Raw genomic sequence first — 25,544 nt, 5'->3', positions numbered from 1 at the left:
TCGGCAAGCCTCGTAAGTTATCTTATCCTCTCGTTTTTCATGCACACGCTTTCCAAACTGCTAATCGGTGTAATTTTTTGCGCAAATTTTCTATAGAGAAGTTGTTTTAAAAAATCATTTTTAATCTATTTTATATTTTTTTAAATAATTAATAATTAATTATGTATTAATCTATTACTACGTTTTACACGCCGGATAACTAACACCCCTCCTCCCCTCAAACGAACGCGGCTTATGTTAGTCAATTACTTTAACTAGGAAGGAAGTTTGCACAAATGCAGGAGCATGTTATATGATACTCCATCTGTCACATAACAAATGTATTTTTGGAATTCAAATTTGCATTTGTAAAGTATCGGTTGTTCCATCAGTCACCTCATATTTAAATCTATATCTATTTTACTCTTACCTAGGACTCTACTTATTTAATAAGTAACATTTAAGTTATTTTTTAGTAACTAATTTACCTTAACCTGCTATAAATACGCTTATATTTGGATGGAGAGAACATTTCCCAACCTCGGTGTCTTCACCCCTCCCTTCTTGCTACCACACTGTGGCTCCTAGCTTATTACTGATGCATGTTGTCTGCCTATCCCGAGGCCACCCCGAAGGGGAGGGGCATGAGCGGTGAATAAAAAAACTTAGATATTAGAGAACAACTTAATATTAATTAAATAGGTAGAAGTAAGACTTCGGACCTAAGCCGACTAGTCCACCATCTCGTGTAACTAACCGAAAGACCCCTGGGCGTTTCTCACCAGTAGTGCATCATAGAGGCCCCCCACATAAATCTTAGCCCAGCAACGAGCAACCCATCTCAACACGTTGCTGCTAGCGCAGTTGCAATGTTGAAGATGAAGCGAATAGCCGAATAGCAATCGCCATTTCTGATTTCAACGCACCGCGCATACGACAGGAAGCAAAGGCGAGCAAAGGTCTCAATATCTCATCCACATGTTGTCCAAGGTCGATGTTTCAACTGGCCACCATTCATCCATTCGCTAGCCAACTGGTTTATTCCAATGGCTCATTCGTCCGTTTAATCATGGGGTGCAAGGTGGTCAGAATTTTCATTTCTGGTCACACTATGCAACCAAAATCGGTGGTTGCATATTAGGAGAATAACTAAGCAAGGCACGTTGATTAGGTATATACTACCCAGCTTGTCAGGAAGACAATGATGCACGCTGAGATGTATTCTGGGGTTATGCAAGTAACCCGCCATCAAACTAAGCGGTGATCCTTAGTGTATACTTGAAATTTGGCATTACTTTAATACGTAATATGCTTGTATATATTAGTAGCATAGTAAGAAAAAATTTAAGACCAAGTTTCAAACTATAGATTAAATATTGAATATATCATAAAACAACAGGTTTTGGAATTGAAATCCCAACCACATAAGTTCTATTTAGCTATGCATATTATAGTTTTGTGATAATTTTTATACTAAATCAATAGTTTTGTGATACTTTATCTTAAACCTGTAATTTTGGGATAAACTCAAAATTAAATTTGTAGTTATGTGATATGCCAACTTAAAATATGTACTTTTGTAATACTTTGGTTAAATTGTATCTAATTTTGTGACTTACTCTTAATAATTTTGTGTGTGAAATAACGGCGATATGATTATGGTAAAAAAAAATCACAAATTTTAGGCTTATTCACTTGACCAATTCCATATAGTGATATGTGCAAGGTGTGTGGTTGTTCAGGTCTTCGATCTTCATTACATATAGAGTACAAAATATTTAGTAATAAACGTAGAAATTAAGAGTATCTCCAAGAGAATGGTCATCTCAGTTGACATATTTAAATTTGATAATTTTGCATAAAAACTATCCTTTAAGAGGGTGTCTATTTGACTGTCATGTCATTTGAGTGGCTAAACTTGAATCCTCAATAGCCAAATATGGTAACTCATTTCCTACTAGCAAAATTGCTATCTGTGGGTCCTACGTGGATGAGACCCCTTGTCATCCTCCCCTTGCTAGGATTTGGAGAGTAGAGGTGGAGAGTCGATGCTCTCAGAATTTGAGTTATCAAAAAAATGAATAGTTAAATTTCGATTTGGATAATCAAAATTTAGTCATTTTCTTGGAGATGCTCTAAGGCCCCAAAAACAGATAATCATATACTAACTCCGTCATATAACAACTTTATTTTTCGATTTCTGTGTCCAATGTTTGATCATTCGTCTTATTTGAAAATTTTGTAAAAAACCTTAAAAAATTAGTCACACATAAGTAATATTCATGTTTTATCATATAATAACAATAAAAATATTAATTATAAAAAACTTTAAATAAGACAAAGAGTCAAAATATTATATAAAAACTGAAAAATAAACTTATTTTAAAGCGGACGTATCAGTATCTATGCAAAATTTGATAACCCTATGAATTATTTCATTTGTTGGTGGGGATTGAATTGTTTCGGAAGACATCCATCATATAACGGAAGTCATCGAGATTTCATCTTCATTTGAATATAAGAATGCATACACTAGCAAACCATATCCATCCAAAATATTGTAAGAGGTGTATTAGGACATAACAACAAAAGGAAGCAACAGAAGCGTATTATGACGGATTCAGCATGGGAGTATCAATTAATCTAATCACACACTACGTTAGGTCAACCCCTCCATAATTCCTTCTACATAAACAGGTGGCAATAAAATCTAAAAAAGAAAAAAAAAAGCACACACCTCCTCGAAAATCATATACTTCCTCCGGCCCCGAAAAAAATCAACTTTTTTTTCCTGTGCCAAGCTTTTGACCATTCGTTTTATTTAAAAAAATTTATTTTTTTAAAAAAATTAGTCACGTATAAAATATTATTCATATTTTATCATCTAATAAAAATAAAATTATTAATCATAAATTATTTTGAGTAAGACAAAAAAGTTGATTTGTTTTGGGACGCATCAGCCGTAGCTTCGAACACACGGTTGATTAAAATCATCGGGCCTACGTGGCACGCCGTCCACCACACGAAGGGCACCGACCGTATCAAACCGACGGCCCAGATGTGTCCCGCGCCAACCGAACCCCCCACCGCCGGTGAGGAGGGGCATTCTCGTAATTTCACCACCGTCCATCGTCGTCGTCTCGTTTAACCGTGCGGAAACAGAAAACGTTTCTCTTTTCTAAAAAAATAAGTTTTTTTTTCCTCCATCGCAGCTCATCGACTCGTTTTCTCCGCACCGTATTATCCGCTGCTGCAGCTTCCTCCTCCGTCGCATCGTCTCTCTCTCTCTCGAGCTAGGGTTTACTTTACCCCACCTTCCTCCTCCGGCGTTTCCAGCGAGGCTGCGGGGTGGTTTCCGGCGACCTGTGCGTGCTGCGGGGTGAGCGACTGAGCAGGAAGAGAGAGAAGGCGGGGGGATGGGATACGACGCCATGGCCCACGACGCGTCCTCCCCGGCGGCGGCGGCGGCGCGGGACGCGAAGAAGAAGCGGGTAGGGGGTTCCTTCCGATTCGAGTTTGGATTTGGTTTGGATGGGATAGGGGTGCTGATCCGTGTGGTTTTATTTTTGGGTGGTGGTGGTGGTGGGTGTTTTGTTTTGCAGGGGAACCGGTCGGCGGCGAAGCTGAAGCAGAGCAAGCTCGACGTGCGGCGGGAGCAGTGGCTGTCGCAGGGTCTGATCTCGCACCCTTATCTGTTTTTTTGTTTCATAATCATGTGCGATTTGGATGTTTTGGGGTCGACCTAGGTGATCTGGGTTGGGGGGGAATTGGGATCTTGGTTTCAATCGGCCCCAAATTCGGTCCCTTGTATCGGTCGTGCTCTTGTTATTGGTGGAGAATGCCTTAGGATAGCTATTTTTGGCTTTCGTGCGTTTTTAGGCGATGCTTTTGATGAATTCTGGCTGTCGGAGTAAGAAAGTTGGGATCTTTATTTCGGTCTTTTGGTTCCCCTTTGATTTGTTTTGCTGGATTTGTGATCTGGATGAGAAAGTTTCAATCATTTGTTGATCATTTACGCCACTTTGCTCGGAATCTGATCCATCTTCTGTTTGGATTGGTCTAGTGAAGGATGGGAAGGAGGTGAAGGCTGTGGTATCCCCTGGAACAGCGGCAGGAGCTAACTCTGGGTCACCGATACTTGCCTCGCCACACCCTCCTCTCCCTCGCCGTCGTGCAGAGATACGGACAAGGGAAGGGGAGCCAGAGGATTACAAGGAGGATTCTGTTGGTGCTAGCCAGGATGTTGGTAGCAGTGATCATGATTCCCCGTTGCACAGCCCTGTCTCCTGCAATGCCCCTGTTGGCTGCTTGCAGCAGAAGCACTGCTCAGGCAATGGTGGCGGCCGTAGCTTCAGCAGCGGCAGCAGTGCTTGGTCCAGCTCTCGAAGTGGGACTGATTCCGACGATGACACTGGTGATAGCCCAGAGAATGATGATGGAGTTTTGGATGATTGGGAGGCTGTTGCTGATGCACTCTCAGTGGATGACAATCATAACCACCAGGATCCAATGCCAGCATCTCCACCAGTCATACCTACATCATGCCCAGAACCTGCTAATGGAGCAACAAGGCAAGAACCAATCAAGAGCAGAACAAGAGCTTGGAGCCCAGATGATGTATTTCGTCCACAGAGTTTGCCCAGCCTCTCCAAACAAGTCAGCTTCCCAGCTAGCATGGGTAATTGCTGGGTGGCAATGGGGATAGGATCTGCACAAAAGGGAATCCTTTCATTGCCGATATCCTGCCCTATATGCTACGAGGACCTTGATCCAACAGATTCGAGCTTCCTCCCTTGCCCCTGTGGTTTTCATCTGTGTCTCTTCTGCCACAAGAGAATTCTCGAGGCGGATGGGCGATGTCCTGGCTGTAGGAAGCAGTACACCCCAGCATCTTCAGGTGGAGGAACAATTGGAAATGAATGTGAGATGGGGAATTTGCGTCTGTCCCGTTCTTGTAGTATGGGTCCAAGATACTAAATTGGCAGGGTTATGACCTAGATAATCGTTACAGTTCTTCTCTATGCATGCTACTGTTTAGTATGTTACCTACGTTTGCCTTTTGATATAAAGAAATGTGAATATCGGCATAGGCTGTTTAATCGCAATAGAAAGTTCACCAGAAATTTGTTGTCTTATGATGAGTTCACTTTGTGTATGTTGCATATGTTGCTGAGAGGACCCTTTGTTATTCATGGTGTGTGAGTATAAATAATAGCTATACAGTGTGTTTGTTATCTACTTGTGAAATCTGATATTTCTTCTCTACATTATCTACTAAGTAACTTCTAATTGTTTAGTATTAACTTTTAAACCCTGTATGGCACTTTCAATCTTCTGCACTTTCTACTTACATTTTTCTGGTCTTTCATAATGAGTAACTTTATTTATGATTGATGAATTATGCATGCCTTTGTCTGTGGGCATACTTAATTGGATTTATCTAGTAGTATGGTATCTAGGAACAAGTGCATCCTTTTCTAGGTTATTTTCTGTTTTAGAGTGCAACATTTACTTGTTTTGTTATTGGTCGTACTATTTTCTATTCGATATCACCAGGCTCATGTTTCAGGCTTTTCATCAGTAATTCTTTCCTTCCATCTTCTCAAGATATCTACCCCAAGGAACGAAATCTCATTGTAAGTGTGTATGGTACCTTGCTCCTCTCCTCCTGGTCTTTAGTTTTTTACTTTCATTGAATGCAGAAGCGCCATCAGATAGCAGTACCATGCAAGAACGGTGATAAACCTTAAATTCCAATGAAATGGGGGTTATATTGTAAGATCAGGCTTTGTTGAACTTAACTGGAAACTCAGGTAGTAGTAAAGATGCTAGGCATACTTTCCATATGGTGCATTCTCTTTCTTGGCTTTCACTTTCATGTTGTTCTGGATTATGAAAAGAATATTTTGTTTACCACATAGGGCAGTATATTGATATTGACATTGCTATTTACACAAGATATTTTTAGTATTTCATTTTATATCATAAAATGTGGCTTGTTATATGTTCGCTGTACTTGCTAGTACTCAACAACTCAAAACTATCTGAGTCATGTGAATATGTGATGAAGTTGTCTTGTTCATTGTGAGTACTTGTACTAATTAGGTGACCACATTGAAATTGTACATTCCTTGATTTATTTCATGCACTATTGCTTCTGTTGAACTAATCTACTCACTTTTTCTATAAATTGTGTGTAGCAAATGGTCGAGAAAATAAGCTAGGTGCTTCCATGCGCATTAGTTGTGCTTTACCATGTATGTGCTCTATTTCCATACCATAAGAACAGTGGATTGTGTACATACATTTACAGTCAATGTTTATGGGTTGAAACTAAGGGTGGTGTTCTAGTGTGATTTCATAATGCACAGAATGTCAAGAGGAGTTTTTCTAGTAGAGGACCTCCCATATTCAAGGTACTTCCTTTGTTGAAAAAATATTCATACTATATATTTAGTGACACAAGTGGTACCTTGAGATGTTGAGTAATACTTTCATATCATGTTGATTTCGTAATTATTCATGAAACATTGTGAAAGAAATTGGTGGTTAAAGTTAGTATCGAAAACTGCATTAAAAGCAAGCATGCCTTGTATGAAAGTACTCTATGTTTCTATTATATCAAATTCAGATTGAAGTAATCTAGTGGGCTAAGGCGTAGTGTAGGTGTTCAGTAAGATTTTCCAGGCTGAGTTATATATCTGTGATGTTAATATGTTCTGTATGATACGGTGGTGTTTTCAGTTGAAGCTGCTGCTTATCTATGAGCGCAGAAAGATATCTAGATTACTAAAATGAAACACCCATCCTACAGTTTCATCAATGCAATCGATGTCACTCACTACAAAGCAGTAGCGTAATTTCCTGGCGGCTTATCAACAACCTATAAATTAAAGGGGGTGATTCTTAGGCTTTCTCGTGGAAAAAGTCACAGTTAGGTGACATGTACAAACAAAAATGAAAAAGTCTAACCATCCTTGAGGTTTGGCACCTGGTTAATCTATTCCCTAAGCTTTAAAATAGTCTAAGAAACATATTAAACTTTCACAAACCGTTTAATTTACCCTCTAGGTATTATTTTTGGTGGTTTAATTTACCCCCATGGGTGGTTGTTGCTGTGGTTTTATTCAACCGGCTCTCGGGTGAGAGGCAGCCACAAAAATGCTCTCTCTTAGCCCTCACCAGTGCATGTCTCTATGAACTAGACAAGTCGTTCACACAAAAGTGAAAGAATAGTTTACAAGATGAAAAAATAAAACTGACAAGAAAGAAACCCGAAAATTACGAAGCAACCAAAAATTGAAAACTGCTACAAAGCTCCTTTCCCTCCTTTAATTCTTAACTCTTACTAACCTTTCGAAAAAAAAAACTGAAAAATGACGATCCCACTCCCAACTCTTCTTTAACCAAAATATAACTCTTCTTTAACCAAAATATAGAAAAATGACAATTCTAGTCCCAGTCCTAAGAGTGAAAGGCAAGGGAAAAAACAAACGAAATGCTCACGCATATGTTATTCTGTAATTGTTATCGAAGATGAATAAAACACATGCATACTACAGATTCTGTATGGCAGTGGCATGGAACCAAGCACTTGACGAAATTTGTAAAGAACTAATAAAAAACCATGACCAAGTTTACTATATACGTTCTACAACGCACGTTTTAAAATTTTTTTAAACCGTTACTAACAGAATTAGAACTAAGAAAGAGATGTTTTAACCTTAATCAGAAAGGCCGACGTAGAGTGCGAGAGAGGGGATTTTTTGGCTGAGCAAAACCACCCCAAAACCGGCCAGATGGTTTTTTAACGGTTTTTTTTAACGTTTTGTATTGTATAAGGTGTTGTTTAAACGGTTTTAAAGATCGGGGGTGGATTAACTAGGGTGCCAAACCTCAGAGGGTATTCTAGACTTTTTTCAATAAAATATAAGCTACGAGTAAAACTTTTATATACGTGTTGCTTGTGATTTAAAAGTTAAAGTTTTGAAAATTTAAATTTTGGTCTATAACCATAATCATAAAAAAAGGACGAAGTTGTAATTCATTGGTGTAATACATATCGTCTGAAGTCCCTGCACGTACGCGCCGTTTGTTTCAGCATCTACCACGCTACTATCGTTGCGCGGATAGCCAGATACTGCCTCCCAGATGAAAGTGTCGTGTCGTGCTGTTATGGACAGAATGTGTTTATCTAGATTAATTAGCATATAAATAAATCTATATAAAAACAGAAAGTTTTACATAAATCTGATGTAATACTTTATAAACTAATACGAAGTACTAGAATTTAGTTGTATTAACATGTCTAACCGTATTGTTTCCAATTTATACGGCGATTTGTACGGAGGATTATAGCCATGAACTTCGGCGCCAATCATCTACTCCCTCGGTCCCAGAAAAAACTAATCTTTCACTTTTTACTTATAATTTTTAACTTTTTGTCTTATTCAAAAAAATTCTACGATTAAGATTTTTTGTTTTTATTAGATGATAAATCATGAATAAAATTTTATGTATGACTATTTTTGTTTTCAATTTCTTAAATTTTTTTCAAATAAGATAACACTGGACACGAAAACCGAAAGATTAGATTGTTTTGAGGCGAAGGGAGTACCTGCACAAGAACTATGCCATGTGCTGATTATCATTGTGGTTTCATTCGGTAAATATTAAAGTACATTTTTTAAAAAAATATTGTGAAAAACTAAAAAAAGTAAAAGCGGTGATATATCATATAATCACGTCATATCATACGGCTTTTTCACCAAAATTGTGATCATCAAGATTGTCAAAACCGTCGTGATTGTCGCCAATAGTATCATGATTATTGATATTATGATAATCGTCACGATTCCAAAACCGGACAGCTTGATTCAAATTGGCGCAGCTTTTACGCAATAATTGACTGTTTTCGCCGCCTGGTGCATACACATATACACTTACACTAAAGAAATTATGCGATAGCAAGTACAGAATACGATGTGCACGCATCCTGCAGCAGCCGATCTGCGCCAATCTTCTCATCAAATGACCAAGATTTTTCCAAAAGCTAGGAGCCAATCTTCTAATCGAATGAGCAAAATTTTTCCACAAGCTAGGAGGGAGATATAAGTTGATTTACATAGACTAAATTTCCTAACGCCGTCTCTTTGCTCCATGGAGCAGTTGTTTAACCTCTGAATTTGAACCTTGAACCGACCTAATAACAGAGTGCCGCTACAGAATTTATAACCTCCTTCAAAACAATAGTTCAAAATTTATCGACTAAATATATAAAAAAACTCTTGTCTAATCTATACACTATTATAATATGACCTCTTAGGTAGAGATATATTGTTGGTAACTACACTATGAGCTAGGCTTTCTTGCTTTCTCTGCCACCCCCACCACCACAAGTCTCCCACTCCGTTGAAGAAATATATGATCCACTTATTGAAGCCGTCCCAGCATTGTTCTTTTGAACCAACCAATCATTCCTTCCGCTTTAACGCATCACAGAATTTTATTATTTCTGCGCTGACAGCATTATGAGCTGAAAAACAGGACAGTTTCACACGGTGAGATGTTGAATGAGTCTTTAAGTGCACCCACATGGTGCCAAATATAGAGAATCACACATACCTGTTGGGCAACATGGATTAGTTGATTGTCACCTGGAGTTGACTCTATCAAAAGATCTTGCGTCTCAGGCTTTGCATGAGACTCATGGTTCTCAGCTGGGCAAACCAGACTGCTGCTTTTCTCAGGGACAGCAACTTGAAGAGTGCTGTCTAAAGATGCAGTCTTGCGCTTCCTGCGGTTGAATGTGTATTTGATACATCTGGCACGTTCAGCTTGCACAGCAACTCCAGAAGGTGCTTCTTTTGCATTTTCTTCTTTGTCCAGGGTGCTCACAATTGAAGAGTCAGCTCCGTCTGAAGCTAAAATGCAGTTTTTATCCACATTCATTTCTTCCAAGTCTACTCCATTATTATTTGGTGTTCTACACTCTTGGCGATCCACTTGCGAGTTACCTGCATCATGTTAAGGCTCAATACACATTTTAGAAAGTGACAGAGGTATATGTTGTAAATTAAAAAATAGGGTTTCTGAATGATACCTTCATCTACAATTTCACTTTCTGTTGGCTGAGAGACTAACGGAGAGCTGTTCTCGTACTTCAATTGACCAGTATTTGCAGCATCAGTCACGTGCATGACGTTTTCAGCAGTACATTGCAAAACAGAACTAGTGTTTCCAGGAGGTGTATCAGAGCTCTGTTCACTAATGAACATGTTATTAGTTGATTTTGGCAGGGTGTTGCCTAACTCAGGGATACCTTTTGCCTCAAATTCAGATTCGAAAACTCTGATGGTCTTAGACCTTTTCCTCCTTTTCATCTGCATGTTGTTTACTGAAAGTACATCATTTGGTCCAGGGGAAGCAGGGTGAAGATTCCAGTCAGCATCCTTCCCATCAATGGCCAATCCATCCTTCTGGTCAGCTAACCCATCACTGCCATGTTCAGCAGACGCCTTTAGAGGTGAAAGATCTTGTTCAAGAGCCTGAAGTAGCAGCAAACACCCATTTCCACCAGATGTATCAGATGACTTATACTCTGTTTGCCCATGCTCAACAGAATTATCATGCATATAACTTGGCCTGCTTCGTCTGCCTCTCTTTCGCTTGCAGTTGGCTAGGAATTTTGTTTGAAGTATCTGTTCCATAATGGACCTTGTGCTACAGGGGTTCCTATCGGTACCAGTCTTTCCGGTCTTAGAATGGCTATTCACCGCACTAATTTGCTTGCTATTGGATGTATCCGCACTTGGACTTCGCTGTTTGATTGCACGGATACGCTGTGTACACCCATTACGATACAGCTCAGGATTCTTAGTTCTAGCCATGAATGATCCAAGATCAGAATCACAACGATACAGTATTTCCACGTTTTCAACAGCTCCACCTTCCTTAGCTGTACTTTTACTCTTTGAGGATAATCTGTCTTGTAGAGGCTTCTTAGAAGCAGAGCTGCTGTTTTTGTTATAACTGATCTTATCAGAGATGCGAAGGTCTTTTCTTCTTTCCTCAGCCAAAGTGCTCCTTGCTTGCTCCAGTTCAGAATTTGATCTCTGCAGTTCAAATTGAAGGGAGGCCACTGTATCTTGAGCACCATGTAATTGTTCTTGTAGTTCCTTAATCTTTTTAATGTGTGCCAGAGATTGCGACTCTACTTCTTTTATCTGCACATGTACAAACAGGTTTTAACATGCATCAATTCCATATGAGAGGAAAGGGCATGTTTAAAGTTGTAAACATTTGGAGCAAGCAAATGGCAGCAAGGCAAGTTCAAATGACAAATTACTAAGCTGCTAGATGTATAAAAAGATAGTATTTTTTATAAAATTCGCATAAGCTGTTGCCAGCATGTGAATCGAATTGACCGATACATTTTACCCTAGCCCCTTCTCAGTGTCTTTTTTTTCCTGGTATAAAATAAAAATCGTGCACGGAACCCTTATCTAACTAGCACACCCAGCCCTGTCCACGGTAGTGAGTCCACCTTCCATGGGCCCAGCATTAAATCTGACCCAATCCGTCGTGCTCTTTTGACATAGATGCTGGAAAATATAGAAGATATAGAGTATTTAAATGGAAGGCAGTCTTTTCCATCTCTCCCTAATTACTTACCCATTAACAATGAAATAATTTGATGATTTTTTGATGGTAGGATATAAATGGCAGATAAGTGCACTGTAACTCAAACTAACTTGATGTTTTTTTGGCAGGGTTTGATGCAGGTTAAAACGGGATCATTATTGCCGTTTTACCAGCAATTTTTAAGTACTTATATGACATTGAATGAAGAGGCTATAAGGATTTCTTTTCAAATGATACTCATGAGTATTCAACTTTTTTTAGGTTAACTACGTAGATCTAGGTGTGGTAATGGGCCTAAGTTTTTCTATACAAAATTTATGGGTTGGGGTCCAAAACGGGGTGGGTTGAAATTTTTATAAGTTTTTAAGCTAAAAATATTTAAGGGTTTAATAGGTTGTGAAAGGACCCAAGGGCCTTGGCCCATTATCACCCCTACGTAGATCCCGCCTTTGCAGAGCTTATGCGGAAAACCGCCTTGTAAGCAGTTTTTAAAGGTTCCTATATCTAAGAAGTTAGAAGTGAAGCACATATTTTAAATATACGCACACATATTGAGCTTATATGTATATTTTTATACACCAATACAGCACAGTATTAAAATCTACCCATCTTTGTTTATGAAAAGTAAATATAGGTTTAAAGGATAAAAATCATAAGCAAATGGGCCTTTTAATACATGAAAGTCATATATGGCCCTGTTAATCGCCTAATCGACCTGGTACGCAGTAAGCGGGCCACATATCCGTGTATGTGCCAGTTTAACCTTGTAAACCAAGCGCTTACACAGTTACACTACTTGGTAAGGTTTGGCAATCTTGTCTGCTTAAGCGGTGGTTGGTGTGGTCGCCTTTTTAGAACACTGCATTTCCCATTTTATTTGTGAACACCTGGTCCATCCTCTTAAATATTATGATTCATTTGGGTGCATTTAAATTGGCCAGATTAGAAAATTTCATGCTACTATGACCAGGACAAGAGAATGTTTTATGAGTTATGACTTATTGTTTAGTGAATGGGAAACAAATCAAGTTTATTTGGAAATTTGTTAGATTGACTGGTAAAAGAAGTGGATTACAGTCACATTGTCCTTTATTCCTTAACACATGCATGCCCATGTTTATATGCAGTGAATGGAACTATGAAAGCTACCACCAGTACTACTAGAATTGATTACGGGAATCAGTGACTGTCAATGATATAAGCCCAGATTCCAGAATGACGTTTTGACAACCATAGTCTTATTTTTCAAGTAATAGAATAATCCTACTACATAATCCAAGGTTTTACCTACCAAAAAAGAAAGGAACAAAAAAGAACAGGAAACAGGAGTTCATGGTTACTTGGTTAATTGAAAAAGGATGTTCCAAACAAATGGAACAAAAGTCCCAAACTATAGGAAAATATATCACAATTACAAGTGCCCTGTGGAGCATTTCACCATTCCAACATATTAAGTACTTTGCTGGATAAGATTTTTCTTTTATCTATTGTCTTCACCACAATGTTGAATACAAGGCAGAACAGACGGAGAATGATTCGGAAAGACTGAAATGACACAAAATTAGTAAGTAGAGATGAGCAAGAGCCAACTCATGGGTACTTCTTGACCCACTCTAGTTCACCTAAATGAACTATATTTAATTTTTGAAAACTTCAAAAATGAAATCTGGTTCATTTGGTCCAGAATGGGACAGAGAGTACCTACAGGTAAGCTGCACCCACCCTAAGTCCTGATTCAGAATATGGAGTTATTGTAATATACACAGCATATCAGAAATATGTTGTCTTCACAAACAGCAAGTCAATATGAAGCACAATAGATGTGTACCAAATATCCGTTGTTGCCTCAAATCATAAGATTTGAAATAACTGTGAAGCATTCTTAGAACCATCATGACAAATAAAGGTCTCAACAAGGCAGTTAGCTTATCACAGTTAACTTCTATAAAGATGATGACTTTTTGCCATTGCTATATGTATAATAACAATCCGAATAAAAACCTTGGGATTTACACAAACTGAAAGAAATTATACTGTTCATATCCGTCAAACAGAAATGCAAGTATGCAACAATAGACTAAAGATACTGGAAAGCAGCAGGAAACCCTATCCAGTACAGACCTGGCACTTGGTCAATAACACTATCAATTTGATGACTTGCATGCAAAGAAAAAACAAAGTAATCATTTTTGTTTTGTTCTAAGTCTTGACCAAAATTATAGAAAAAAGTAGCAACATCTACAACACTATATTAATTTCAATATATTCATTGTTGAATATATTTTTTATAATATGTTTGTTTCATTTGAAAATGCTACTATGTTTTTGTATAAACTTAGTCAAACTTATAGATTAGGTTAAAACAGAAACACCTTAAATTCCATTTTAAAATACAGTAAAGTACCATGGTCACAGTGACTGATTGAAACATTTATGGAATGATAATGTAAACTCAAGCATTTCACATACATAAAACCTAATGTGCGCAAGATAATGTGAAATTAACTAAAAAGTTCAAGCAAAAGTGCAACACACTTCCTTTGTTCCATATTACAAGACTTTCTAGGTTTGCCTAGATTCATCCATATACAAATGTATATGTTTTGTACATGTGTCTAGATTCATTAACACACATATAAATCTAGTCAGCACCAAAAAGTCTTATAACGTGGAACGAAGGAAATACGATTTTACAAGAATGCAGCAATCAACCAAGAAGGAAAAAAAATGGTAATGAAATTTACAAATGAGGGCTTACTAAAAGTTGAGAGAATAGTTCAACTCAATTTGAATCATAATTGCACACCATTGCAATTATATTATTATGCACTTCAATTGCCCCATAAATTAATTGCATAAACCGACATGGTAGCTTATCTTGCACTAGTGCTCTTTTTGTATTATAACACTCTTTGCAGGTGCATAGTTTATCAGCTGGTTCTAAACAAAAATATAAATTATATAGTATTCTATTGTTGCTCTTGCTCCCGGTACACAAAAAATTGGCCGAACGCAAAAATACCAACGCCATCTAGATAGTTCACTTTCACTATACTTCAAGCTACACAACAGCAAACAGAAATAGCATGCATCCTCCTGTCACAGAAAAAAACAACCCGCAAATATATGTAGAGATAAGTGAATTGTGATTCTTCCCTGGCCTTATTTACTTTCAGAAAAAGGAAAAAGATAAAATAAGTGAAATGTGATTCATCAGTGCAGTAAAGGAACATCCTGTACTTATCATAACGAAAGCTAATGTTTGACAATTCATTGTAAATTCAATGGCATGCCTTCGAGAGCTGATAAACCCAATATCTGCAGATGGTGGGTGAGAGCACACAAAAACTTATGGTTCGATTCCCCCGCTACAACCCACAAGGGATCCTCCTGGTTCAGCTGAAGGCTGATTAATCAGCCGCGAAAGGGGGCAAAATTTTCTCCTTTTGCGCTGAAGGCTGATTCAATCAACCGAGGAACGGGGCAAAATTTTCACTTTTTAAAAGCATACAACAACATCGAAAATCTACAACACTAATGCACAATCCAAAATGGAGCAGCACGAAAAAAGCGTGAGCTCCAGCTTCCCTAACGAACATTTGGGTAGCTCCCGCTTCCCAGATAGCATTTGGGTAGAAAACCGAACCGCGAAAGCCCTTTGACACGGGGGAACACAAACTAGAAATCCCGGCATTGAAAGGCGAAATCTGTATCCACCAGAATTCCGAGAGATACCACCGCCCAAAACCTCCCCTAAAATCGCGCAAACCCCGAATCCCTAAAAGAAGCCGAAATCGCAACCACGCCTACGAACAACTAACCAACCAACCAACGGGGGGGAGGAGCAAGCGAAAAGAAGAAGAAGAAGAAAAACGAAGCAAGCGTTTCGAGCGGGGATTTGGATGGAGGCCGGTATAGCACGCCGTACCCTGGCCTCCATGATTGCCTTGAGCCTGACGAGCGCGGCGACGCCGTCCTCCCTCGCCGCCGCCAGCCCTCCCGCGAGCGCCGCCGCCCGCCTCTCCGCCGCCAGCACCCGCGCCGCGGACTCCTGCGCCATGTTCAGCATGATCTCCGCGTACGCCTTCCTCATCCCCTCCACCTGCAAACACCCACCCCCCAAAACCACCATCAGCGCCAGACCAAAACCAAACCAAACCACAAAACACCCACCACCACCACCAACGGCGGCGGCGGCAGTCCATTCCTCTCCGGAATTCTTACTCCACTCACCTGCGAGTCCGCCATTCTCGACGGGGGGCGAGGGGATTTGGGGGGGACAGTGGCGGTTGAGGGGAGGGGAGGGGAGGGGAGGGGAGAAGGGAAGAGAAGGGGGAATCGAATGGGGGGTGTGGAGGCGGCGGGCGGGTGGGCGGGGCGGGGCGGCCGCGCTCCCGCTTCTCGCCTTTTCACTGGCTCGCTCGCGTCCGTTGGGGTGGGGTTGGGGGACTCGTTTCCAATTTTTCCTCCGCTGTTGAGCCTCGGGGTGCGGAAAGCCCAACCTCCCTAAAATGTCCTCCGCGTTGCCGCTACGACCCTCGGGTTTGGAGATATTTCGTATCAAGGCTGGCTAGGGTATGGAACATCTAGTTCGAATGCGATATCTACGGGAACGGACCCTTGCAGCCATCACTAACATGTGGGCATAGGGTTGTTGGGCTCGCATACCAGTGACTGACATTCTCTGCAGTCGACTGCATAGCATCTCAAATCATACTTAGATGATACCTATATTATATGCTTACTAGCGTGTCGATGTGCATATTTACGTTTTACTTCTCTATTTTTTCTAAGATTTGTATAAATACAAATATAAATACAAATCATGTATATTTATCAATTGATGGATCTGACAGAGCTAAAAAATCTAACAATATGAAATGAATATAGCAGTACTTACCAAAAAATTATCAATACAACCGTTATTTACCCATAGGGGGTTTGATAAAAGGAACTTTGAAAAGAAAGTTATTGATGGCATAGAGACTAACTGAAAACATTTTGATACGACGGTTTTATCTTTATGTATTATAGTTCAAAGGCTGACATATATCTCTTATCCATGGCAGCCAGATAAAACTGATAGCTTATATAAGTGGTATTACGTTTGTTGTCGTTACGTGTAAAGCTTGGAACACATATATTCTCCATCATTATTTAATGTTGTTACATGTATCTATAGTCTTTATGAATGCAACTATGGTAGAATGTGGGAAAACGCAAACGGTGATGAAAATAAATCACGTATAGAAAAATCACAAAGTAATGATATTTACATAGTACAAACCATGCCTTTTTCCTAAAACACTAAACTATACTATATGGCAAGTCGTTTAATCTCAATTTTAACATTCGAAAGAGAAAGGGAGGAGACACGATGGGCATGGTACTGGTCACGTGAATATGCAACCCTGTGTGAGTGACGTGGACGCAAATTCCAATTACGGTGAAATCCAAGGGCCTTCCGGCTAAAAATGTTTGGGTTTGTTGGGGGCCCGATTTTTCCACCGTTCCGTTTCGGTTGCGCGCGCCCCGTTCGCCCCTATTCCGCCACGGCGGTGGTTACGCGAGGGCCCGTCGCTCCATCGGACGGCCCAGAAATCGAGGCGAGGACGGATCGGACGGCTTGAAAGCAGCGCGGTTTCGGAGCACAGGCGGCAGTGAGCCCAGCCCTTGACCGCGGTTGGCTCGCTGGCTTGAGTCAAGGTGGAGGCCCCAGCTTGCAGTGGGAGGCTAGCGCGCCCGGTAAGCCTGGGCTATTCGGCCGTGGGGCCCACCTGGCAGCGACGGAGGCTGCCCGCGCCGCGTGAGTAGCGTGGCTGTGTGTGGGGCCCATCTAGCTGGCGCCGGTTGTGGTGGTGGACCCAGAGGTCAGCGGCTGGTCGGCCCGGCCGCGACGGAAGGCGGCGGGAGCGCGCGAGGGCGAGGCTGTGTCACGTACTCACGTCACGTCGACAAAGTGACGTGGCAAATAGCGACCATGTGGTGGGCTGGGCCTAGTGGGCCGATGATCGATTTCTGGTCCGTCTACAACTACCTAATGGACTAGCAAATCTGTAGAAAAAATGTTTTCTTTTCCTCTAAAATTGTAGTAAAAATTACCTACCCATTGTGGAGATGCGAATAATGTACTAGCTTTTTTTCCCAAAAAAAAGAGAGAGAAAATGCACAAGCGGAAGCTCAAATTTTCGCATGCTTTTTTCTGGTCTTGAAAAGAACAGAACAAATTGATGCAACTGAACCTCTAGCTAGCACAGCTGTTTCTGTTTCAGTTCTGTCTTCAGAGCGAGCTGTGCACGACGGCGGCGGCGGCAGCTGGGTCTTCTTCTTCGTCGTCGTCTTGAGCTTGATGCTCTGCCAGGCGGTACCACTCCTGCATGCACTTGCGGACGTTGTCGCTGTCGTCGTCGCGGTCGCGGAAGGTCTCCATGTCGTCGCTCGTGTTCCGGCTGATGATCGCCATCAGCTCCCTCTTCCAGTCCTCCGTGCGCGGGAAGTCGCAGTACTTCTCCCCCAACTCGTACATTTTCTGACCACCAAATGAGAGAGGATCAAACATGAACACGCACAGATCGAGCAATCGATGCTGACGATCAAACAAAATCAAGAAGAGAGTGGATTAATTAAGCATGTGTGCTTACATGAGGTTCGACGTCGTGGGTGTACTTCTTTAGCACGCCGGCGAGCTCCCTGGCGCGGTAGTAGTCCTCCACGGACCGCGTCATCTCCTCCTCCGTCGGGAGCGCCCGCCTGCCGGACAGCACCCCGGCGATCCACCTCCCCTGCGCCTCGAAGAACCACGGCACCATCACCTTCCTCGGGATCCCGACGAACGACAGCGACGGCGCGAGCGACGGAGGGAAGGTGTGCTCGAACAGCGGCCCGACGCGGTTGTCGTCGACGGTGACCCTCCCGTCGGTGTCCAGGAACGGGAACGAGTAGCGGTACCCGGTGCAGTACATGACGGTGTCGGCGACGACGCAGGTGCCGTCGGCGAACACCACGCGGCCGTCCGCGCACAGGCGCTCGATCTGCGGGCGCAGCCGCAGGTTGGCGTGCCTCGCCAGCATCTTGGACATCGCCGGCGTCATGGCCGCCTCCACGGACTTGGCGGAGAGGTGCACCTCCCTCGCGACGGCGCGAAGCTCCAGCGCGATGTCCATGCCGCTGTCGCCGCAGCCAACCACCACCACCACCTGCAGCGTTGCACGCCATGATCGATTAATCCGAGATTAACGGGCACAAATCGCAGCTAATTAGACAGCAATGGTGGGAAAAAAATTAACCTCATCGCGGAAGGGGTCCGGGACCCGGTACGAGTGGCTGTGCAGCTGCCTCCTTCTCCAATCCTCCACTCCTGACCAAGAAATTGCGAATTAGCGGCGAGATTAGCATTTGATTTCTGCTTGAGACGAACAGGCTCGCTCGTTCGTCGGCCACGTACCTTCGATGCTTGGCAGCCTTGGCTGCGAGTAGTGACCGGTGGCCACGACGACGGCGTCGAACACCTCCTCGACGCATTGCGCCTCGGCCACCCGATCATCATCAGCGCGTTGCCTCCATATGCCGGCGTCCATGGATCTCACTACCCATTGCAGCGCGTCGGCGTCGCCGGTGCCACCTCGACGCGGCGGCGCCATGGCGACGCGCACGACCCTAGCGTTAAACCTGACGGCGTCGACGAGCCCGGCCGCGCGGCAGAAGTCCCTGAGGTAGAGATACACCTCACGGTGGCCCGGGAACCGCCGCGCGTCGCGGCCGCCGCTCTTCCGGGGGACGAACTGGAAGTCGGAGAATCCCATGACCTCGCGGGGGCCGAGCAGCCGGAGCGAGGCGTACATGCTGCTGTGCACCCTCACCGGTGCGTCGTCGGCGGCGGCGGCGTCGTCGTCGGACTCGTCCGTCCTCGGGTCGTACAGCCACTGCCCGCCCACGTCGGCGCCCTGCTCCAGCACCGCCACGGCGTGCCCCTCCCGCCGCAGCTCCCGCGCCGCCGCCAGCCCGGCCATGCCCGCGCCGATCACGCAGACCTTCCTCGACGCCAGCGGGCGAGGGCCGGTGCCGTCGACGCAGGCCGCCATGTCGCCTCCTCGATCGAACAGCTAGCGCTGGAGAGCGTGAAGGGACTTTCAATCCCTCTTTGCTGTGCCTGCATGCAATGCATGCACCGTGTGTGGTAGCGTTGCCGCAAGGAAAAAGGCCGTGCGTGCAGCTCAGGGGAAGCGTGCGACTGTGTGTGGTGTTGTCGTGTGGGGGACCATTTAGACGTGTAGATATGTTTGATGTCTCTGCACTGGATTACTGGAAAGGAGAGAAGTGCATTCTAACGTGATGATGAAAGGGCCGTAACCGGTCGAAAACGGTATAATATTTTAATAATATTTTTAGAAATAGTGTCGATACGGTTGGGAAAATTTCATATTAAAGAAAATTTATGAATTGCACTAATTAGTGTGAAATTCAATAAAGTTCGGACAGAAACTGAAATTGTTAAATTTTAAAAACAGATTTCATTTTTACATTATTATTTTTGGAAACGGTATCGGTACAATCAGTATATTTCCGTACCATTATCATGTGCTAACTTATCGTGCTTAATATGTCTAGATAATCAAAGAATATTAGATTGGGTGAACGTGGAAAAAAAATCAAATGGTATATTTACAAACGAAAAATAATTTGTGAATAAAAATTCTACATATGCAGTGAGACCAAAGTCAAGACTAAAAAATATAGGTAAAAAAACTCCAAAGTCAATTCTTAATTTATGGTTTGAAATTTTAAATTTTAACTAATAAATATAAATAGAAGCGAAAATAGGATGTAGAGCCTACATGTAATGCAAGCATATCATCCTTGTATGAACTAAGAAAAAGTAACGTGACAAATAGTGACAATTCTTTTAGGAGGTCTGACTGCGTAAGTCATGCTACCTTTTGTTTCGGTCATTAGAGCTTGTTTGGTGGAGCCTTATATTTTAAAAAGTAGTTGTTTGGTAGTCAAATTTTAAGAATCTAGAAAACGTCTGAAACTCAGCTTCTTCAGCTTTTGGCTTCTTGGTTTATTTTTTAGAATCTATAACTCTAGATCCTCAGAAGTTGTGGGCCACTTGAGGCAGCAGAAGCAGCTTTTGGAAAAAAAAAATTGTAGCTGAGAGATGCTCCCCCAAACAGGCGCTTATTTTGGTAAAAAAAAAGCCGGTGTGAATGCGGTTGTCGGACGGAGAGGGTGCCGTTCACCAATTAATTGAAATACCAAATATGAATGATTACTAAAAAATGAACGTTTTTTGCATTTATAAAAATGTACATCTGTCATAAATAGAATGCTTTTCTTTGAATATTTCAATGCATGGAGCTGTATAAATTGAATAGTTTCATACTTTCAACTGAACAACACTAAATTGTCATTTTACTCAAAATATAGTTTCTGATGCGTACAGTTGCACACCGAACACTCATAGGTTTTGGTTCATATTGGATAAATAACAAAAGTAAAAGTAAAATAGCAAAGCATCAACAATGCTAAATATGATTGTAAAAAGATCAATCTTCTGCTTTAAATGATTATCAAGAGGAATATACAGACCATTTTGGATGATTTTGCAAAATGTGGCCGATTGATCGCTAAAACGGCGAGGTTTAACGTTTAAAAATGGTATTTGTAGCACGCTAAGAACGGTTTCCCTACCGTTTACGAATTTACGGTGGGTACGGCCGTTTTCTCGCAACACCGCAAAAAACATCATTCAATACAACTGTTGCTAGTAACAAAACTTAAATTGTTTTTCCAAAGAAATAAATTCATTAAAGTTAACTGGCGGTCTGTATATATCTTTGTTTTCTTGTACTATGTGGATCCTCGTTCTCTTGGATCACGGGCAACACAAGCATCATCCCCAGCCCTTCCAAGCACAAGCATTTCAAAAGTGTCCACTGTCGCTAATCTTCGGGAAGATTACCACGTGGTATATATTTTTACAAAGTTAAAGATATGTCATTGATATCACAATGATATGTAGGACCCGTATGGGTCAATGATATGTGGGTCAGGATGTGATATCTTCAATTTCACAAAATTATAATAGCATCTTCGTAATCTTTTGGTACAAGTTTAAACGAATACGGTGTACTTTCTTCGTATTTTAATACATGACGTTGTTAATTTTTTTACACACGTTTGATTGTTGTCTTATTTTAAAAAGTTACATAATTATCATTTATTTTATTCAAAATGGATTTATTACTAAATGTATTTTAATTATAACTTATATTTTGGTATATTTGCACAAAAGTTTTGAATAAAACAAATAATCAAACGTAACCAGGTGTAAATTATGTTATTTATTAAAACAGGGAATGATGAGTAATAAACAAGAAAGAAAAAAAGAAGTGAACTTATAATAACTCTGTATGTTTATTTGTTATTATTGGTTTCTGCAAATGTGATTTTGACTATTATTAACTGATAAAGTTATGTCATATAAGCATTTGTAAAAAATAAAAGCTGCATAGTGATACACATTTTATATAACAAACCTACATAGATCCAAATGCCAATCCTTCGTAATATTCAAGATATGCAAAGTAGGGCTACATATCAACCATCTTGGCTCTCGAGTTTAGGGATGGCCATGGGTCGACCCGTGGATATTTTAGGGTCGACTCTAGTTCAACTAAATAAACTAAATTTCATTTTAAGATAAAACTTAGTTCATTTTGTTGAACTAAGCTGGCCCTAAACTATCCACGGGTCGATCCATGTCCATCCTTACTCGGGTTGGTATGGCTCGTTAACGTAAAGAGCCAGGGGGTGATCTGACATATCTACGAAGAGACTAATTTATGAATATAAATATATATAAATATATATATATGTGTGTATTTTTATCGATATAAAAGTTAAGTCTGGAAATAAACTTTGGCGAAAAAACTTCAAATTAAATATTAAAAATTTAAATTTTAGCTTCTAAGTATAAATATAAATAAAAAGATGGGTTGCGAGATGCTTGACTCGGCTCTGCCCGTTAGGCTTACTAGAGAACACATTAATAAATGCATCCAGACAGATTGTGATTGAATCGAATAACCAAATGAAGTACTCCATAATCCACACTTCAATACAAGCAAAAAAAAAGGAAAAGAAAAGAGAGAGCAAATGCATGATACATTATCCATTCATTCATCCATACAGATATTTCCATACCAAAAGTCCTTGAACCACACATGTATATATTGCTTGTAGCTTCTTTGAGAAGAGCAGGATGTCATATTGTCGTTCCATTATCAAAAGCAAATCGACAAATGTATTTATCACTTGACCAAGTTCCATACAAAATGCTATCAGTGTGCCTCCACAGACGTGCTCTCTGGCCGACAAGGCCACATTCCCCAACCAGAAGCACCACCCGACCGGAGCAGGCCCACGGCCCACCTGGGGGGCAGCGCACGAATCTCAAAGCTAATCCCCTGCCACGTGCCAGCCATAGGCCATCCACACGCGACGCCCGCACTGGAAGTTTCTTTCTTCTTCTCCGCCAAGAAATGCGGAAACCCGTGCACGGCTTTAAATTAAAAAAAAAAAACAAACAGCCGCCGCCACCGGAACGAAACAAATCCAACACGCACCGAAACTCCAATCCATCCGATGGCCGGCGGCGGCGGGCGGGCGGCGGTTTCGCTGCTGACGAAGGCGGCGCAGGCGGCGGCAGGGCTGGGGCTGGCGGCGTCGGCGGCGTCGACGGCGCTGTACACGGTGGACGGAGGGCAGCGGGCCGTCATCTTCGACCGGTTCCGCGGCGTGCTCCCGGAGACTTCGACGGAGGGGACGCACTTCATCGTCCCCTGGCTCCAGAAGCCCTACATCTTCGACATCCGCACGCGGCCGCACAGCTTCTCCTCCACCTCGGGGACCAAGGACCTGCAGATGGTCAGCCTCACGCTCCGCGTCCTGGCCCGCCCCGACGTCGAGCGGCTGCCGGACATCTTCACCTCGCTCGGCCTCGAGTACGACGAGAAGGTGCTCCCCTCCATCGGCAACGAGGTGCTCAAGGCCGTCGTCGCGCAGTTCAACGCCGACCAGCTCCTCACCGAGCGGCCCCACGTCTCCGCGCTCGTCCGCGACTCCCTCATCCGCCGCGCGCGCGAGTTCAACATCGTCCTCGACGACGTCGCCATCACCCACCTCGCCTACGGGCCGGAGTTCTCCCAGGCCGTCGAGAAGAAGCAGGTCGCGCAGCAGGAGGCGGAGCGCTCCAAGTTCCTCGTCGCGCGCGCGGAGCAGGAGAGGCGGGCCGCCGTCGTCCGCGCGGAGGGGGAGAGCGAGGCCGCGCGCCTCATCTCCGAGGCCACTGCTGCCGCGGGCACCGGCCTGATCGAGCTCAGGAGGATCGAGGCCGCCAAGGAGATCGCCGGGGTGCTGGCGCGCTCGCCCAATATCTCGTACATCCCGGCCGGCGACAGCAGCCAGATGCTTCTTGGCCTCAGTGGCGCTCGGTGAATGAATCGTCAATTTCTCTTTAGTGAATTGCATTCTATTAGCACATTAAGATTTTATCATGGTATGATACAATGCTCATAAATTTCCACTGACGGAGGAGGCTTTGTCGAACAATTGCTGCAATTTATGTGCCCAAAATATGCTCTAATGCGATCCGAAGATTGATGCAATTTATGCTCCCAAAATATGCTCTATTGTGATCCTTCAACAATGATCTCATTAGCTTTGGCAATATGTTGAATATTTTGTGATCCTTCAACTATTGCAATTCAAGCATATTATTTGTTTACAAATTTGTGTTTGTCTGGCTACTGCCCTACATTGCCTTTGATGTCTTGTTCCGTTTTACCGGTTTATATTTTTCTGGTTTTGCTGTCATTGAACACAAATTAAGGGTTAATTAGATCCATGCCATTATAAATTTGCTAGTTTTGAAATATGTCATTATGTCATTATAATATCAGAACTATTCAAAATATATCACTCCATACTATACGATGTAATTTTTTTAAACAATGTGGAAGAGGTCAGAACTGAGGGCCCCTGTTTCTTGTTTATTCAGAAGCATTTGGTTGTTTGGTCTGAAGTTAACCTTTTATGCCAGTCTAAAAATAAGTAAATCACCACTCCGATTGCTGCGCGGGTATGCAATGAATGGAATTATGGTAATGTGCCATTGAATTTGTATCCTATGGTGTGCTTCATTATGCTTTAGTGCCATTAGCATGGTTAGTGAACTGGCCTCAGAGTTTGCTGGTCTGTAACTTTTCCAAGTTCATTCGAACTTGTTTGTAAGCTTCCTATTGATTCTGTTATGTATTTCGTTTATGATTTGTTTGTTGTTGTTTCCTTATTATGCAGTACGCTGTTAACTAACTGCTATGTTTATTAGCAGCGACCTCACATGTGTTCCCATAGCCAGTCACTTCACATCCATATCCTACTCTTGCCGCGATGATCGTTGCTTGTGTTTGAATCCAAAGCCGTGGGCAATTTTGTCCACACATAATGGAAAAGAGGACGGTACGCATTTTAGCGGTTGGCCGATTTAAGAATTAGAGTACTGAATTTTAAATAAAAAATAATACTTCAAAACACCTTTTTGATTTGCGTAAATTGCAAAAGAGAACTCCCAAATATCACTGTTTGTTTGATATTCCTCCATATAAGTTGATTTGTTGCTAATACCTCCGTTTTAATTTATTTTAGTTCGAAATTGCTCTCTATTGTGACCACTCACCCATTCTTGTGGCTCGTTTTGTTCAAGGTTTGATATGGTTTCTAACGTAACTCAATTTAACCCACGTAAGCGTACGTAGGATGGGTTTAACGAGTTAACCGTTATGCGTTTCTCGATGAGAATAAACACTAACAAACAAGCATAAGACAACCATGGTTGTTCTTCACGAGCTTTGCACAAGTGA

The 25,544-nt window shown here is 42.1% G+C and overlaps 3 protein-coding genes across 3 annotated transcripts; 2 read left to right on the top strand and 1 right to left on the bottom strand.

The window, feature by feature from the left end:
- Positions 1-3,176: 3,176 nt before the first annotated feature.
- On the top strand, positions 3,177-5,219 carry LOC102707188. The gene is made up of 3 exons (XM_040520914.1): positions 3,177-3,470; positions 3,582-3,651; positions 4,043-5,219. The coding sequence occupies exons 1-3, from the start codon at positions 3,396-3,398 to the stop codon at positions 4,954-4,956; spliced, it is 1,059 nt and encodes a 352-aa protein (XP_040376848.1). The 5' UTR covers positions 3,177-3,395; the 3' UTR covers positions 4,957-5,219.
- A 3,785-nt stretch (positions 5,220-9,004) lies between these two features.
- On the bottom strand, positions 9,005-19,703 carry LOC102714709 (flavin-containing monooxygenase FMO GS-OX-like 8). Its single transcript, XM_040520627.1, has 8 exons — positions 19,067-19,703; positions 18,909-18,979; positions 18,264-18,818; positions 17,991-18,151; positions 15,705-15,706; positions 10,082-10,513; positions 9,604-9,995; positions 9,005-9,514 (listed from the first exon to the last, which is right to left on the bottom strand). The coding sequence occupies exons 1-8, from the start codon at positions 19,701-19,703 to the stop codon at positions 9,488-9,490; spliced, it is 2,277 nt and encodes a 758-aa protein (XP_040376561.1). The 3' UTR covers positions 9,005-9,487.
- A 3,496-nt stretch (positions 19,704-23,199) lies between these two features.
- On the top strand, positions 23,200-24,510 carry LOC102714435 (prohibitin-3, mitochondrial-like). The gene has a single exon (XM_015833797.2). It carries the CDS (start codon positions 23,269-23,271, stop codon positions 24,118-24,120), a length of 852 nt encoding a protein of 283 aa, XP_015689283.2. The 5' UTR covers positions 23,200-23,268; the 3' UTR covers positions 24,121-24,510.
- Positions 24,511-25,544: the final 1,034 nt, after the last annotated feature.

The sequence above is a fragment of the Oryza brachyantha genome, chromosome 2 (assembly GCF_000231095.2).
Source record: "Oryza brachyantha chromosome 2, ObraRS2, whole genome shotgun sequence".
In the NCBI taxonomy this organism is placed as follows: Eukaryota; Viridiplantae; Streptophyta; class Magnoliopsida; order Poales; family Poaceae; genus Oryza; species Oryza brachyantha.
This window is presented reverse-complemented; position numbering and strand designations above follow the sequence as displayed.